This window comes from Papaver somniferum, chromosome 6, assembly GCF_003573695.1.
Source record: "Papaver somniferum cultivar HN1 chromosome 6, ASM357369v1, whole genome shotgun sequence".
Lineage (NCBI taxonomy): Eukaryota > Viridiplantae > Streptophyta > Magnoliopsida > Ranunculales > Papaveraceae > Papaver > Papaver somniferum.
The window spans coordinates 112,072,074-112,089,263 of record NC_039363.1 but is presented as its reverse complement, the minus strand read 5'-3'; the positions used below and the strand labels follow the sequence as shown (position 1 = coordinate 112,089,263).

General features: G+C 37.0%; 3 protein-coding genes across 3 annotated transcripts; 1 reads left to right on the top strand and 2 right to left on the bottom strand.

Annotated features, from left to right (window-relative positions):
* Positions 1-261: 261 nt before the first annotated feature.
* LOC113291318 (sulfate transporter 1.3-like) lies at positions 262-3,489 on the top strand. The gene is made up of 13 exons (XM_026540866.1): positions 262-561; positions 658-706; positions 818-1,025; positions 1,163-1,337; positions 1,485-1,550; positions 1,644-1,757; positions 1,842-1,958; positions 2,050-2,176; positions 2,263-2,549; positions 2,650-2,840; positions 2,966-3,051; positions 3,158-3,234; positions 3,343-3,489. Exons 1-13 carry the CDS (start codon positions 265-267, stop codon positions 3,487-3,489), a joined length of 1,941 nt encoding a protein of 646 aa, XP_026396651.1. The 5' UTR covers positions 262-264.
* Positions 3,490-3,965: 476 nt separating this feature from the next.
* Positions 3,966-4,937, bottom strand: LOC113291317. Its single transcript, XM_026540865.1, has one exon. The coding sequence runs from the start codon at positions 4,935-4,937 to the stop codon at positions 3,966-3,968; it is 972 nt and encodes a 323-aa protein (XP_026396650.1).
* A 6,965-nt stretch (positions 4,938-11,902) lies between these two features.
* Positions 11,903-16,002, bottom strand: LOC113286055. The gene is made up of 11 exons (XM_026534773.1): positions 15,526-16,002; positions 14,560-14,876; positions 14,358-14,450; positions 14,182-14,272; positions 13,979-14,072; positions 13,776-13,873; positions 13,449-13,622; positions 13,246-13,359; positions 13,028-13,104; positions 12,877-12,921; positions 11,903-12,754 (listed from the first exon to the last, which is right to left on the bottom strand). The coding sequence occupies exons 1-11, from the start codon at positions 15,787-15,789 to the stop codon at positions 12,157-12,159; spliced, it is 1,965 nt and encodes a 654-aa protein (XP_026390558.1). The 5' UTR covers positions 15,790-16,002; the 3' UTR covers positions 11,903-12,156.
* Between the last annotated feature and the right edge of the window lie 1,188 nt (positions 16,003-17,190).

The window sequence follows — 17,190 nt, the reverse complement described above, 5'->3', positions numbered from 1 at the left end:
CGTTCATTTGTGTTGAGAACTAGAGATACATATACAAACAGGTATTACCTGTCTAAGTGAAAAATTAAGGTAGCAATCTGATCTCTGCTTATGTCTTTCTTTTGCATTCATGTTTTGATTAATGTTATGGGAAGTCAAACACAAAATTGATTGCATGTCATTCTTTTCAACTTACATCAATCCTCATTTCAGGTGTTTACTACTCCATCGGAACCGGTGATACAGCACTGAAGGATGGGCCATTCAGTTCATTCTACCGATGATATGGACAATGGTAGCATGCCGCCATCGCGGAGGCATGCAAACGGCGAGCCCAATGTTCAAAAGGTCGCAGTGCCACCAAAGCAAAATCTGTTGAAGGCTATTAAAAGCACAACAAAGGAATTTTTCTTTTCTGATGAACCTTTACGTCCTTTCAAGAACCAGACAATAGCAAGAAAGTTCGTCATAGGACTCCAAACTCTCTTTCCCATTCTTGAATGGGGAAGAGAATATACCATATCCAAATTCAAAAATGATTTTGTCGCCGGAGTCACTATTGCGAGTCTCAGTATTCCTCAGGTAAACAACCAAACTTCTCATGTAAAGACAGTATTTTAGTATTTATCACTAAGCAATCCTACTGTTGCTAACTAGTACCGAATATGCTTGAAACAGGATATTGGCTACTCTAAGCTTGCTAATTTGGAACCACATTACGGGCTGTGTAAGCTATTTTCCTCCCCCCGACCTTTTGTCACATAGTTGATAAGTAATTGGATTTGTTATCTATCATCTTGCGTTCTGATATTGTTGATTTGCAATATTTTACGTACAGACACAAGTTTCGTTCCACCATTGGTTTATGCCTGCATGGGGACTTCAAGAGATATTGCCATCGGAGCAGTATCTGTTATATCTCTCTTGTTGGGTACTCAATGTTCGGCAGAAGCTGATCCCATAAAAAATCCAATTGAATACCATAACCTGGTATTTACAGCTACATTTTTTGCCGGGCTTGTCCAATTCTTATTTGGTTTTTTCAGGTAATCGATGAGCTAGCTAGCTAGCATTCATATATTTTCTTCTTCTTCTAGTTGGCTTAAAAATTATGTGTTGCTTCAATTTTTTAACTCTTTTTTCACTCCTTGCAAAAATAATTAAATAAATATTTTGCTTTCAGATTAGGATTCTTGGTTGACTTCTTATCTCATGCTGCACTTGTGGGGTTTATGGGGGGAGCTGCAATCGTAATTTCAGCTCAACAACTTGCACTAATACTCGGCATAAGGGGTTTTACGAAGAAAAATGACATTGTCTCCGTCATGCAATCAGTATTTGGTTCGATGCATCATGGAGTAAGTATTCTCTAGCTTTATAACATCAAATAGTAGATAAACTCTTTATAAAGTTAGCTCAGAACCCCTTGACTTTTGCCAAAATGAGCCTACATGTCTATTAATATAGTACTAATGAGTCGATTGGTCTGCTTACTATGTTTGCAGTGGAACTGGCAGTCAGCAGCCATAGGAACACCATTCTTGGCTTTCTTATTTCTTGCAACCTATCTGGTAAGAGCAAATCGCTTCTCGTCTATCACCATGACTCCATGAGCTTGAACTTATATAAATATAACTCTTACATGTATAAGTTTATGACCACAGGGAACTAAGAACAGGAAATTCTTCTGGTTGTCGGCTATAGCTCCTTCTTTCTGTGTTGTCACGTCCACCGTCATTGTGTATCTCACTCGTGTCGACAAGGACGATGTGCAAATAGTAAGGAATCCCTTTATATTCTCATGTTTCTCAGTTGAACCATTTATGATTATTACTAATTGACACTTATTTCAATTTATAAAGGTCAACTACATAAGGAAGGGTATCAATCCAGTCACGTTTCAGGATATTTATTTCTCTGGTAAATATCTCGCCGCAGGAATGAGGATTGGCGCGGTGGTAGGCATGATTGCTTTATCTGTAAGCTCCACTGTCACAGCCTATTTTTGAGAAAACCATCAAGCGCACTTAACTGTATCTATGTATAACCATCTTCTCTCGAATTTGACAGGAAGCTATAGCAATTGGACCAACATTTGCAGGCATGAAAAATTATAAACTTGATTCAAACAAAGAAATGTTGGCAATGGGATCAATGAATATGGTTGGTTCCATGACATCATGCTATGTGTCTACAGGTAGGAATTTTGATAACCATTGTAATTAGAAGATCTTTATGCTTCATCTGTCAGACAAGGAATAACCATTCTTTGATTTCCTCCAGGCTCATTCTCTCGTTCCGCTGTGAACAACATGTCCGGTTGCAAAACTCCTGTTTCAAATATTGTCATGTCTGGTGTTGTTCTACTAACTCTTCTAGTGATCACACCCCTTTTTAAGTACACTCCAAAAGCTATTCTTGGTGCTGTTGTTATATCTGCCGTCCTCACCTTACTCGACTACAAAGAAATGATTCGTATATATAAAGTCGACAAATTCGATTTTGTTGCTTGCATGGGAGCGTTTTTGGGTGTTGTATTTACAACTATCGAAATGGGGCTTTTAATTGCAGTAAGTAATTCATCGTGTGTACGATACAATTGAAAATGCATTTATCCATCCGTACATGCTAAGTATCTATAATTTTAAACCCGTACTTCTTTGTGAACAGATCATCATATCCGTCCTGAAAATCCTGTTACAAATAACAAGGCCGCGAACAGCATTACTTGGGAAAATCCCAAGAACAACAATTTACAGGAGCGTCGAGGAATATCCTGATGCTTACAAAGTTCCAGGCGTTTTGATCGTGAGGGTGGATTCTGCAATTTACTTTCCCAACAGCAATTATGTAAAGGAGAGGTATAGACATACCCAATTGTTACTTTTGACTCTTTTGCATATGACCCCTCATCCTATGTGTTTAAACGCTTAACTATTGGGGCCAATTTGATACTCAAATCAGTAACACAAACTTTTTCTTACAGGATCTTGAGATGGTTGGTTGATGAAGAAGAACATCTTACTGCAAAAGGTCTACCACAAATCAAGCACTTGATTGTCGATATGTCATGTACGTAAAATAGAAACTTGGTTTTATTTTCTTTTCTTGAATTTAAACAAATCGTTCTAGTTACTAGTTATTCGTTAATAACACTTGATTTTCTTGTTCATTTTAGCTGTTACTGACATCGATACCACTGGGATTAATGAACTTGAGCTTTTATTTAGGACACTGCAAAGCCAAGATATTCAGGTAAAACTGTAAAATCCATATACTCTTTGCAACATTGGGTAGTAAATAGAGTAGCTAGAGTTCGGTATTCTGTTTGTTAGAGTGATTACCGATGTTATAATTTTTCAGCTTATTCTTACCAATCCCGGGGCAGCAGTGATTGATAAACTTCATTCATCAGAAATCGAAAATGTCATTGGTCCCAGCAATATCTACCTTACCGTGACAGAAGCAGTTAAAAGCTGCAACCCAAATACTACAATCGATGAAGCGTAAGGTTTGTCACAGAAAGTACGATAACCTTGGAAAAGGAATTCGACATATTTATCAAGGAAAGAAATCACATACTTTTATTATTAACAGCTGAAACGTACACGATTCTGAGAGTTCATATATTGTTGTATATGCATTTTGTTTTTATTTTTGTAATTATGAATTTTACTTCTTTCAATATCGAAGTTGAATGAAGTTTTCTCTCATGGCTTAATTGCTTAGAGAAGTTTTATCTTTGTATGTGCTCCATGATTAAGTTTGACATTTGCAATATGGTAGAATCTTTCACACACACAAAAAAAAAAGACAGATAAAAATAAGAATATCCAAATTATACTTAAAAATAAAATGATTAGAAATCTTTCATTTCATACTTCAAATCCCACAAACAAATACATAAATTTCATCACAATAGGAAAAACAACGACAATTAAGAACGAACACAAACACAATTAATCATCACTCAATTAGAAGAGAAATCAAAGACACCACAAAACAGCAATTAAACCAAACCCAAGCCCAAATACCTTATTCTTTGAACACCCACTATCATAAGGAGTGTTGTCGACAAGGGGTTCTTGATTTGCACCAGCAGCTCCACCAAATGGTTGGTTCAACCCTGCAGCTGACAATGGCTTTGAGCTTACTCCATGCTGAGGGTTTCCAATAGCTTGTTCTGGTAGCTGTTCTGAATCATCTAAAGGAGCTGGTGCTGCTGCTATAACTTGATCTTCAGGTTGTTCCTGGTCAGCTGGAATTGGTTCCACTAATCCTTGATTACCAACACCGTTACCAACTGGAATAGGAATAGCACGACCTGGTTGTCCGAATGGACCATTATGATCCTCATCACCACCATGAACAGGAGAAGCAAAAGGTGGTAAAACTGGAGATAATCCAGGTGAACCGATGGACCCACAGTTTTGGTTAACAATAGGGTTGTCACTAGCTCTCCATTGTAGCTCACCTTCTTTATCTCTAATTCTCATATCACCAGTATCCAATATCTCAAGTGTTTCCAAAGGCTCATCACCATCAACATCTCCATCCCATGCAGAATTACTTCCATCAAATATTTCAAGACCTCCTTCACCAAACACTAAACTACATGTGTTAGCAGTACTCACCGGGGTACATTCTGATTCCCATACGCTTACCCCGGAATCTTGAACTTGCATGTAACAAAAATCTGAACCAAATCCACCCGCACCTAGAGTAGTCTCACGACGTAAGAGGAACACCGAGTATTTTCCCGAAGGAGATGTTAAGAATATTTGAGATGAACCAGTTGGTGTTGGTCCGACATTTGGTGGAATACTTGCAAGTAATTGCTGTTTTGTTATCCTTTCTATTGTCCCAGCTGGAGTAGTTATAGCTTGGGACAGAATGAAAAGAGAAGAAGAAACGAAGAACATGAGAAGAATGACACGAGAAAGAAGATTTTTCTCCATTTCTTGCGATGGATGATTGAAATTTCTAAAAAGGAATAGAAGAGAGGATTGTATTAAATGAATGTATTAGTAATGTTTAAATTGGAGAGGTGATGAAAATGAAGAAGTTTTGCATGGTTTATATAGGCAATAGTATTTAAGGTTTTTCTGTATACTAATTTGTAGGAGCAGTTGAGTAATGAATTAGATAGGAAAAGTGACTATTAAACTAATCTTGTCAAATACCAAACCATAAGAACTGTTAGTACTAAACAAACAAAGTGCAAATCCAGGTCAAGACTTGATGTATTATGGTTCACCGTTAGATTTGAATGTGTATCAGATCTAAGGGCTCGGAAGAATTCCATAGGTATTTTATTGATGTAAAGGGTAAATATTTGTGTATTTAAATGATGTTAAGGACATTTAAAAAGGTTTGAATTATATGAAGTTAGTTTAGTGTGGTAGTTCATGATGAAGTGCAGTAGACCTAACCAATTCAATATCTCTAATCTATGTATACCTCATTGCTGGTCATTTAGAGTTGGTTAATTAGTTATAGATTTCGGTAACGTTGGTTCTTGGTTGTCAAAACATGGGATCTACTTAAATAAAGTGATCAAGCTCTTCAAGAAGCTAAATTGTTGACACTTAACAGGTTCACATACATATGTGGCGGTGACTGTGGGGTCAATGCAATAGTTTTAGAGCTGGAAAAGCAGATTTTGCAGCGGTATGTTTTGAAATCCGAAGCCACATAATGGGATCAATTTGAGCAAGCCAAGCCGGTGCCACCAAGCAGCTCCTTTGCGAAGCGTTTTCCTTTCTTTTTTTTTTTTTTTTTTTTTTTTGGGGTGCTGAATATGTGAAATGGACAAAGTAAGGTTACCTTGAAGTAAACATTAAAGCCCTTATCCATACATTGATGTTTATGTTTAAAATGCCTTTATATTCATATTAGGAGTCAAAAACTTGTATACCATTTTCTTTTTCTTTGTTGGATTTGACTCATCTGAAATTGATTCGTCTGGATCTCACTGAAATCACCTAATTTATCAGGATCTGACTGAATGTATTTATTTTTGGAGTCAGATCTGACTCAGCTGACTTAAATGAGTCAGGTGCATTTTATTCCCTAACTCCAACGGGTCAGGTCGTGAGTCAGATTTGACTCGAACCATAAAACAATCGGTCTGATATCTGACTCATGCCGAGTTATATCTTGTTGAAAGAGATGAGATCGTTTGACACTATCTCTGATTTCAATTGACAACAATTCTTCTTGATTTTCATTACAGACTCAATCACAGAGTTTCTGTGTTTTATAAGATTTAAAAATCTGTTAACCACCTGAGTCGGTGGCCAACATACGTTATAACCTGTTACTATCAGCCACTCATAGCACACACTTTACACGCTCACAATTACAGACACAATATACAACTTACACACTTTTAAAACCATACTCTAACCCCCCCCCCCCCCCCCCCCCCCCCCCCCCCCCCCGCAAGATCAGAGTCTATGCGGGTGCATAGATACTGAGCTTGAACACGAGAAGAGAAAAGAGTTTGGTAGACAAAGCTTTTGTAAGTATATCTACAATTTGTTCTCGAGTGGATAAGAAATGAACCTCTAAGGATTTGGCATCAACCAGTTCTCTGACAAAGTGAAATGTTATTTCAATATGTTTTCATTCTGTTGTGAAAAATGAGGATTGATGTTAAGTAGGTGGCTCCCATATTATCACACCACATCACAGGACGATTAGAACACTGGAATTGTAGTGCAGAGAGAATAGATTGAACCCAAATAATCTCTAAAGTGGCATCATCTAGAGCCATGTATTCTGCCTCAGTACTGGATCTGGACACAGTATTATGCTTTCTATAGCACCAAGATATTAAGTTAGGTACCAAAAATATGGCCATGCCACTGGTTGATCTTCTGTCAGATGTATCACCAGCCAGTCAGCATCAGAGTATGCTTGTAGTTGCAGAGAATAAGATTTCCTAAACTGCGCGCAGACCAAAAGATAAAGTGCCTTGAAGTTATCTAAGAATTATTTTCATAGCAATCCAATGAGCTTCTGTAGGAGCTTGCACATACTGACAAGCTTTGTTGACTGCAAAAGCAATGTCAAGTCTTGTGATGGTGGCATATTGAAGAGCCCCAACAGTGTTTCTGTATAAAACAACATCTTCAAACAGTGATGATTGCTCAGCTGGTTGTGGCTGAGAGTAAGATGTGTCATAGGGCTAGCAGACACTCATCTTAGTTTTGGAAAGTAAATTTGAAATATATTGAGTCTGACTAAGATCAATGCCTTATGAAGAATGAGTATCTTAAATGCCAAAGAAAAAATGAAGTTCTCTCACATCTTTTATAGCAAATTCAGTGCTCATGGTTGTAATGAGAGAAATAATAGTAGAAGTACAACTGCCAGTAATCAAGATATCATCTACATAGATAAGAATATAAAATGTAACTGAAGCTGTAACTCTGTAAAATAAGGAAGTATCGGCCTTAAAGGAGTGAAAACCATTCTGAAGTAAGAACTTGCTCAACCTTTCAAACCAAGCTTTAGGAGCTTGTTTAAGTCCATAAAGAGCCTTCTGAAGTTTGCATAAATGATGAGGAAAAATAGTATCACAATATCCAGGAGGTTGCACCATGAACACATCCTCGGATAAATAGCCATGCAGAAATACACTCTTCACATCCAATTGTCTTACTTGCCAATTCTTATAAAGATCTATAGACAGAATGGTTCTTACTGCAGTAGGCTTCATAACTGGACTAAAAGTATCTTGATAGTCAATCCCTTCTACCTGATTATAACCCTTAGATACTAGTCTAGCCTTGTACATTTCAATGGATCCATCTGCTTTTCTTTTTATTCTAAAAATTCATTTACACCCAATGGTATTATGTGCATCAATAGAAAAAACTAACCTCCAAGTGTCATTTTGTACTAAAGCATTAATTTCTTCATCCATAGTTGCCTCCATTTGGGGTCCTTGCTGGCTTCAGTATAGCAAGTTGGAACTGCGATATCCTCACATACAGATTGTACCTCAGAAGCATATACTTTAGGTTTGAAAATACCCATTTTACTTCTTGTTTGTATAGGATGCGCATTAGCAGGAGCTGAAGAAGGTAAAGAAGTAGATGCAGCTAATGTAGGAAATTCTTGAAGATCATTAAGTGGAACAATAACTTCATTGGAAATATTAGTTGCAGGTGTAACATTTTGTGAGGGCACAATGGATACACTTGAAAAAGTTGCAGAAGTTGATTCTCGATGTAGAAACACATTGGAATAAGGAAATGCAGACTCCTAAAAAACAACATCTCTATAGATGATTATCTTGTTTGTCTGCAAATTTAAGCATCTATATCCTTTATATAAATTACTGTAACCCAGAAAAACACACTTTACAGATCTTGGTTGCAGTTTATGATTATTGAAAGGTCTAAGGCGTGGATAACAAGCACATCAAATGGTTTTTAAGAAGTTGTAATCAGGTTTCAGATGAAATAAACATTCAAAGGGAGAGACATTATGCAAGATTGAAGTGGGTAGTCTGTTGATAAGAAAGTTAGCAGTTTCAAATGCATATGACCAATAAGATAATGGCAGAGAGGCATGAGACAGAAGTGCTAAACCAGTTTCCACTATATGCATGTGTTTCCTTTCAGCTGTGCCATTCTGAGCATGAGCATGAGGACAAGACACTCTGTGACCTATTCCACATGAGTCCAAATAAGTTGACACATTTCTGTGTTCACCTCCCCAGTCTGACTGAACAAATTTAATTCTTCTTGAAAGCAAATTCTCTACATGAGCGTTAAATTTGATAAATGTAGGAAGAACTTCAGATTTGTGTGCCAGATGATATAACCAAGTAAATCTACTGAATGAGTCTATGAATGACACATAATATTTATAACCATTTACTGAACATAAATGAGATACCCATACATCAATGTAAATAAGATCTAGAGGACCATAATCATTATTATTTGACATTGTTGAGTGGGGAAAAGCATGACTTTTAGCTAACTGACAATCATGACATATAGTAGTAGACAGATGATCATGAATAACCTCATCAATAGAAGCCAGCACATGCTTCGGTGTTTGATATGCAGGATGACCCAATTTGTTATGCCAACTAGGGATAGTAGAAGTACTGGATGCAAAAGCCTGTTTAAGTTGAGCAGCTGTGAATTCCTGATGATAGAGTCAATCTTTAACAGGAACATGAAAGAGAACCTTGTGAGTAACCATATTTTTCACAAAGAATTCATCAGGATAAAATTCAAACAAACAGTTATTTTCTTTGGTAAATTAATGCATTGATATTTGAAGGCACATGAAGCACATTTGACATAATAAACTTTGTAGATCCATTCTAAAAATTGGAAGAACCAATATGAGTTATATGCAAACCTGAGCCATTTCCCACACGCACTTGATCAGTCCCCTGGTACTCAAAATGCAAGTTGAGATTGGACAAATCAGATGTAAGATGATGTGTGGCACCTAAATCTGGAATCCAGCTAAACTGAGAAGTAGATGCACCAGAATGAGAAGTAGAAGCACCAGAATTTGAAGTATAAGGATCTTCATTATACACTACGAAAGCTTCAGGTTCTGGACACCAGACTTCTTCATAATCATCACCAAAACAGTTATAAGAAGTGTTGTATGCTTGAGCCATATAGTTATCAGATGGTGCATATCTCTAGTGACAAGCATTTGCCAAATGTCCAGGTTTCTTATAAATCTGGCAATCAGTAGAAGGATTGTATCTCATAGCTGGTGGATAAAAGTTAGATGGATGAGCCGGTGGACCAAATGTACCACCACGAAAACCTCCTCTAAATCTACCACCATGATTACCTCTAAAACCACCAGATTTATTGAATGTTCCTCTAGCAGTATCATTTTTTCTGAAACGAAGCGAAAGTATCACTTTTCCCGAAACGGGGAGAAAGTATCACTTTTCCCGAAACGGGGAGAAAGTATCACTTTTTCCGAAACGGGGCGAAAGTATCACTTTTTCCGAAACGGAGCAAAAGTATCACTTTTTCTGAAACAGAATGTGAATGTATCACTTTTTCTGAAACAGAAAAATTGGTCGATCCATAAACCAAAATATGGTTGTATGATGTGTTATGCATCCTTTGTGGTAGTTTGCATAATGGCAATGCATTCAATTTTCAGGAATTGTGCTTAAAATGAAAGTATCACTTTTCTTAAAACGGAGGGAGTACATCGTTTTATTAGTTACAACAGAAAATTAGTTGATGCATAAACCAAAATATGGCTACATAAAGTATTATGTATTCTTTGTGGCGGTTTGCATAATGCATATACATTTAATTTTCTAAAATTATGCCTAAAATGATAAATACCTCCGAATTTTTCGTAAAAACTCTAAATTTGATATTCTTGTTTGTACTCATTGCGTAGCTTTTTTTTATTACCTTTCCAACGAGATAAAATTTGTAAAATTCCAAGACACTGATTTTTAGATATGTTATTTTAAAGTTTGCTTTCCAATTATACCCCTAAAAAAATAGGATACATAAGAAATTACAGTAACTAAACTAAAGGGAGGGCACAATGACAACATCCAGCAGCAGCAACATGTGGGAAATTATTATTGATCAAAAAAAAAACATGTGGGAAACCTGCCTCGTCATCAAAACTATAACCAAATTAAGGTACCACACAACTTTGCAAATTTCCTAAACCAGGCGATACAGAGAAAAGATTTCACTCTCTGCTGCCATACTTTGTGGATGATTTGGTTGGCTAGAAATGAAACGGTCTACAAAAGAATACATCAGCTCAACAAATTTTCCAAATAGCTCTAGTCTTAACACAGGAATACAACTGGGCACAAAAGCACAATCTTCACACACAAGGGCAGAACCAGAACCACAGGGGAGAAAAACCCAGTTAAATAGACACTACCATCACCAAATTGGATGAAGATTAATACAGACGGAGCAAGTAGAGAACAACCAGGAGGAGAATCGGGCATGGATGGAGCAGGCTGAATTTGCAGGAACTCACAAGGTTCAACAATTATGGCAATGGCTGCACCAACAGGAATTACAACAACGTTGGTGGCAGAGACTTGGGCACTGTTACTGGCAGTTAGAATGGCTACCACTAGAGGATGAAACCATTTGTGTTTCGAGACGGACTTATCTTCCCTAGAAAGTCTGATCAAAAATGGCGACAACAAGGCTCCATAGATCATTCGAAATATGATTAAAGATATTAGCCAACATCTCCAACAAATAATTGAATACACACTAACAAATATCTATAGGGAAGGGAACCAGGAAGCGGTGGCTTGACAAATTATGCGATAGACGAACGACTACAAATAGGAGGTGGTACTGATACTTTTATTTGGGACAACTCATGTCCAAACTTCTTAAATGTAATTGTGGTGAATGATTTTATGGGGCTTTTGCACCCAGAGAAGTTTCTATATAAATAAAAGCTTCTTCTCTTTCAAAAAAAAAAACTAAAAGGGAGGGATAATTGTGTCAAGTGAAAAAGACCAACCATGGACACCAAATCCAATCTTTTTGTGTCAATTGATGACTTACAATTTACAAAAAACTGGCCATATAAAGATCCTCCCTCGCTTCGCTCGGTCGACCCAATATCCCCAAATATTTCTTCGTTGCTTAGGAGATGATTTTGGCCGGATATTGTGCAAGAATGGTAAATTTCGGAAGGCAAAAAATCACAAGCATAATCTTGAAAGAGTTAGACTCACTTCATAGTTCACACAGCCTGAGCTACAATTTTATTTCTAAGGACCCATAATTTTCCGAATTCATTGATGAAAGCTAACTAAATAATAAAGCCGGTAAAAGACATTCACATGGTCAAAGCAACACGCAGTCAATCGGCCATTTCATTTTGTTATTTTCTCAGCATATACATTCCCTCCTTTGTAGCCAAGTTCATTCTTGTTTTTACCAACCAAAAAACACTCAGTATTACACTCAATCAGTACTAACACTATACATCAATATCTCTCCCTTCATTTTAAGTGAACTCAATTTGTCCGTTCAAATAAAGAAAGGATCAGATTATTATATTTAGATATACCCCCATCCCATCAATAATATATGTAAACATATACATATACAAAAACAAAAATCAAAATTCACGTCAAGAAAATTGGTAAAAACTTGAATTTTTTTATGGTGTTTCATTGTCTCGTTGATTCAAAGGATGAACTTTACCATTCGTGTTAGTCCTTGAAATGGTGCTCTCCAAATCTTGGGTTAACCTCATCATCATTAGTTCATCTCTGCTCGAAGTTGGAGTCTGGTCACAACTCTGGCTCATTCTTGTTTGTCTCATTTCCTCTACCTTCATTTTTCCTTTTGCCATTGTTGACAAATCCTGACTTTTACTTATTCCAGGATTTTGGATTGTTTTCATGCCAGCATGTTGCAACAGGCTTTGGTCTTGTTTAGGCAGTTGATGGATCTTTTCGATTCTAGTTATAGTACTACTAGTAGAAGGTGGAGTATCAGCAATCGGATGTGCATTGCTGGCGGGTTGGTCTTGTTTGATTTCTAATCGTAAAACCAAATTCTTCTTTGGTTTTGAAGATCGAACGGGCATTAACGGCTTGATTCCGTAATATCTTTGCCTAATTCGGCTGATTAGATGGTGAAGCCATGTTACTAGCTCAAGAATGCATAACTCTGTCCTCTCCTTGTCAGCGTGGTAGAGTGTTTGAAGTCGGGTACTGTTATTCTGGACATTCGGCCTCTTGTTGAAACTGTTGCTGTTATTACATAGAAGAAGAAAAAAAACATGTAAGCTAACTCCAATGAATGAAATTTAGAAAACGAAAATAATGTTGAGAAATTTTTGAATTCGAAAGCTGAAATGGCAATGTCAACTAACCAAGTATTAGCCCATTCTCCAACTGATCCAAAACCTTGGTGAGCTCTGCAATACAACACCAGAACACGATAAGAGAAGAGAACTAACGCTAGGATTTTAGAGCAATCAATACGCTAATCCACCAAGAGTACGAGAAACTAATTACACTTACTTGGTTGTGTTTGAAGCTAATGGAACAAGCCAACTTAAGGTCTTTTCCATCTCAGCTCTAATCTGTAGTTCTGTGAACTGCATTATGCACATCAACGAGTATTAGGATAGTTAGATGCAATGGCCAACAGTAGAATAGCGTGGTCAATGTTTTACATTTAGAGGATTGCATGAATGTTAGGAAATTACTCGCTTTTGAAGAAATGGAATAATGTTTACCTTCATTGGATCAACCAACTGCAGGTGAGAACGAAGACCTGCTTTAACGGTAGGTGGCAATCCTTGGTACAGTGTGTCCCTTGTATTAGGGGGAAGGGAATTAGGATGAGAAACCTAGTGAACAAAATAAAAAACACATCAGTAAAGTTTAGCTTGCAGAAACGAAAAGGAAACAAGAAATAGGAACAAGTTAAGATACTCACGAGGCATGATATGCTCTCAATCTGATTGATAATGTTTGCGTAGTGTAGCACAAGACCAGATTGACCCAATCTTTGAGTATTTTGATTTGGTCCGCTGCTGATATAGTTATTTCCGAAGGCTTCTGAGATCTCTTGGTGTATTAGCTTAACGACCTCTACAAGTTTTTCCATGACCTGCAATGGAAAAGACGTCATTAGTACTCTTGAGAATATTTAAATTCATCGGAACAACTACATGTCAAAGTGCAAAAGACACTACATAGTTTCTCCAGTAAATTAGAACTGTATTCCTAGTAATAAAGAGAAAAATTGTTCGCAAAAAATTACCTCTTCTAAATCTTTCGACCAAAGAGATTTCTTTTTCAGATTCCTCACAAGCTTCTTTTGGTGGTTCAGCTCAATATTGAGCAAATTAAGACTATCCTCTGTAAGACACAAAAAAAATGGAAATCATAAGCAAAATAGTTCTGCGTGATTATCTCCCGGGAGAAAGTATAAAGTATTAAGAAAATGCATATAAGTGCTTTAACCTTTTCCAATGAGCTGCAAGGATTCTACTTCCTCAAGCCTTCGCCTATGATCTTGCTCAAATTTGTTGAGTGTGTGCAACTCGTGGTATAATTCCTGCAGTTGTCAAGGTAATTTAGTTCTTGACCTGGGATATCCAACCAGACTCTGGTTAAACAATCTAGTTCTTCACAGTAGTTTGTCTATTTTAATAAATTAGACTTACAGAAGTACTTTGAGCTAAAGACACAAGTTCCTCCATTGTCGATTCTGCCTCCTCTTTCGATTTTTTGTAAGTGATACCATCTAAATCCAGTCTGTAACGCGTAACCCAAATGTTAGAGAACTACTATCTGAGCAACAGAGATTTAAACTACTGAATAGTGATAGCATATACCTTACTTTTGAAAGTAGGGGCCTAGATTATGCCATTCTGGAGCTTTACATAGATTCCCAAACCGAACTATCGCTCTCAAGAAAGAAGCAAACTCCTCCCTGTAAAACTCAAATAAGCGTTGAGAGTTATGATCAGAATGAATTTGATAAAACATACTACATGCATACAGGAGAAGATGTGATTATGAAATCCAGCTTTCTTTGCCACCTTTTGTCAGCAGCTGCAATTGCTAGCAACACCTCCATATCAGTGGATACCAATCTTTGCACTCCATCTGATTGTAGAATCCTTTGCTTCAAGCATTGCATGTTTTCCTTTGAAAGAGATTTCAAAATATTTGCACCTTTTGTGATAGTGCTAGCAATCTCAAATGCGTGAATACAAACATCATTTTCTCGGGATGACGTTCCACGCACATACGTACTGCTGGATCGCATCCTTGGCACAGTTCTTGCAGCTGTGTCTAGAGCCTCGCCGGTCTGCTCTTGGACAACTATGCCATCTGACGAGACTGATTTTGATACCTGCAGGAGCCATATCCTTAAGATTAATAATCGCAGTAAAATAGTCAAAACAAGTTATGGTTGTTCAAATTTCTGAATCTCGTCATGCTCCTATTTCTCATCTTGTTGCTCAAATGCAAGTTAAGACTAAATGATCAAACCATACTCTGATTTATCAAAATTTACCGCCAATGGCTTCTGCCCAAGGATAATCTCACCATTGGTCAATGAAGTCTGACCAAAGTCTAACCGGTCGTGTCTAATTGTATAGGAATACTACCATTGACAAAAAAAAAATACTCTTGTGAATTGACTATCTACCTAACAATCATTTTTCTGAACTACAAGTTGCAATATTGTATCATCATCCCTTGTATAAAAAATTGTTATATCCAATGTCATCGATGATTTTGGTCCGAATATTCTAGATACTGTTCCCTTGAATTTGAAAAATAATCATCTAGACTGTAACGCAAACGTTTCTCTGTGAAATCTATAACAAGAGTTTAGCCTAAAGTATTTGCAGAAGCTGAATTATGTGTGTAATTTTTCACACTAAGTTCAAGACAACGAATCAATTGCAAGAACACTAAAGAATTCCTACATTCTTGATCCTGATTATGTGAATGGCAAACCAAATAACAAAAGACAAATTGATCGAATAGAGTACCTTCTTTTTGGTGACTGTTTTATCATTCCTTGCTGAAATCTTTTGTGGAGAACACAAGAGTAGATCAACACAATCGAATTTCCTCCCATTCTGACCACCAAAACTAAAATCAGAACCATCAGAATCAGAATCGTCCGATGTTGCGAACCTTTTATCTTTGAAACAATTACCCCTTTTAAACATTCCATTAAAATTTGGGCTTCTGGGGAATCTGTCTGGTGAACCTTGAGGAGATGCTCCCCCACCGGAGCATACTCCTCCCATGACTCCAAGTACTCTCCTAATCTTGACTTAATTTAGATGAGCCCCGAATCTTGGGGGAGATAAAGATTGCTTCGTTCTTGAGTTTCCGATCGATTGTTGTTGTAGAGAATCCTGATTATTTATGTTGTTGTTGTTGTTGAACCCTGAACCCTGAAATTTGAATAGAATTGAATGCAGAGAAAAAGAGAGAGAGTCAGGTGATTTGTCTGAATAGGGAGCTTCTTAAAACAGAAAGAAGAAGAGAGGAGATTTTGGATGTCCCCCCTTAGATGTGGACTTTTGGTTGATGATGTCATTACTTCTCTAAGCTTTGAGTTTTTGGGTTTTGAGTTTTGATTCCAATTTTTTTTGTTTGTTTACCAAAAATAAAAAATAATCACCTTAGCTGTTAGTTGACTTTAAAAATGTCAAACGTTTTTAGGTTTTTGGAAGTAAAATTATGCCATTACTGTCTGAATAGATTTTAGAAATGTAAATGTGTGTCAGTCCACTTGGTGCGGTAGCAGTAGTGGCAAGGTGGTGACAATGAGGCGACTTTGCAACTGTGTAAGGTACAGGCCAGTGTTATAATATGGGGGAGCTCGTACTACTATTGCTTAAAGCTCACAGTTAATAGGTGTATAAATAACTGAAATGTTGAACCACTTTGAAAGCTCGCTCTACGAGTCTTATGTCATTCATGGCAACCAAAATTTTAAGATGCGACTTTTTCTGCATGGACGGTTTCAAGATATCAAACACATTTCCGATGTATTTTTCTTTTGTCTACTCTTTGCAAGTGTTTTGTATAACGTCAAACTAGTTTGCAACATCGATCTCACATCACTGATAGTGGTTGAGCTAGTTATGAGAAAATGCACCAGAAGAAAATTTCGTAGTCGCGAACTCGCAACAACAATTACTAAATATATAAATGTCAACACTGCACAATGAGTTTATGCAGTTTACTTTTGCCTAAAAAGAAAAGTCAAATTTCCGGTACTAATAATGCCTTGTGCTGCAACAAAGAAGAATTTCAAACACAAAAGTGTGTGGTATCATCTCCCATGTTTAAGAGTGTTTTATGTCAGCTAAGTTGTACAAGTCATATAAGCCACTTGTCAGCATATACGCGAGAGAAGCTATACAAGACCATCATATACGCAAGAGAGGTTATACAAAGCCATTTGTCTCATATACACAAGATGTCTCTTGAAAATTAATTAGAATTCCCTAAGAACAGACGAGGGGACAAGAAAATAGTACTGGTAACGAATATACAATGGAAGTAGTGCACTATACTTAACCGAATGGTGCTATATTTACAGATTTGGATGTAACTGTGTTCCAACACTAGTTTAGAAAGTCTTGTTTTTGTTCTATATATTGGTGCCTAGTAATTTTAGTTTCTAGCCTTTTGGT

Bases quoted from the DNA above. Each gene is read 5' to 3' on its own strand.
- LOC113286055 (XM_026534773.1), bottom strand. From the start codon at position 15,789: ATGGGAGGAGTATGCTCCGGTGGGGGAGCATCTCCTCAAGGTTCACCA. The intron at 14,073-14,181 runs GTAAGTCTAATT...TGACAACTGCAG, and splicing joins CTTTAGCTCAAAGTACTTCT to GAATTATACCACGAGTTGCA. The intron at 13,360-13,448 runs GTGAGTATCTTA...TTTGTTCACTAG, and splicing joins TTGAGAGCATATCATGCCTC to GTTTCTCATCCTAATTCCCT.
- LOC113291317 (XM_026540865.1), bottom strand. From the start codon at position 4,937: ATGGAGAAAAATCTTCTTTCTCGTGTCATTCTTCTCATGTTCTTCGTT.
- LOC113291318 (XM_026540866.1), top strand. From the start codon at position 265: ATGGACAATGGTAGCATGCCGCCATCGCGGAGGCATGCAAACGGCGAG. The intron at 1,959-2,049 runs GTAAGCTCCACT...CGAATTTGACAG, and splicing joins TAGGCATGATTGCTTTATCT to GAAGCTATAGCAATTGGACC. The intron at 2,177-2,262 runs GTAGGAATTTTG...GATTTCCTCCAG, and splicing joins ATCATGCTATGTGTCTACAG to GCTCATTCTCTCGTTCCGCT.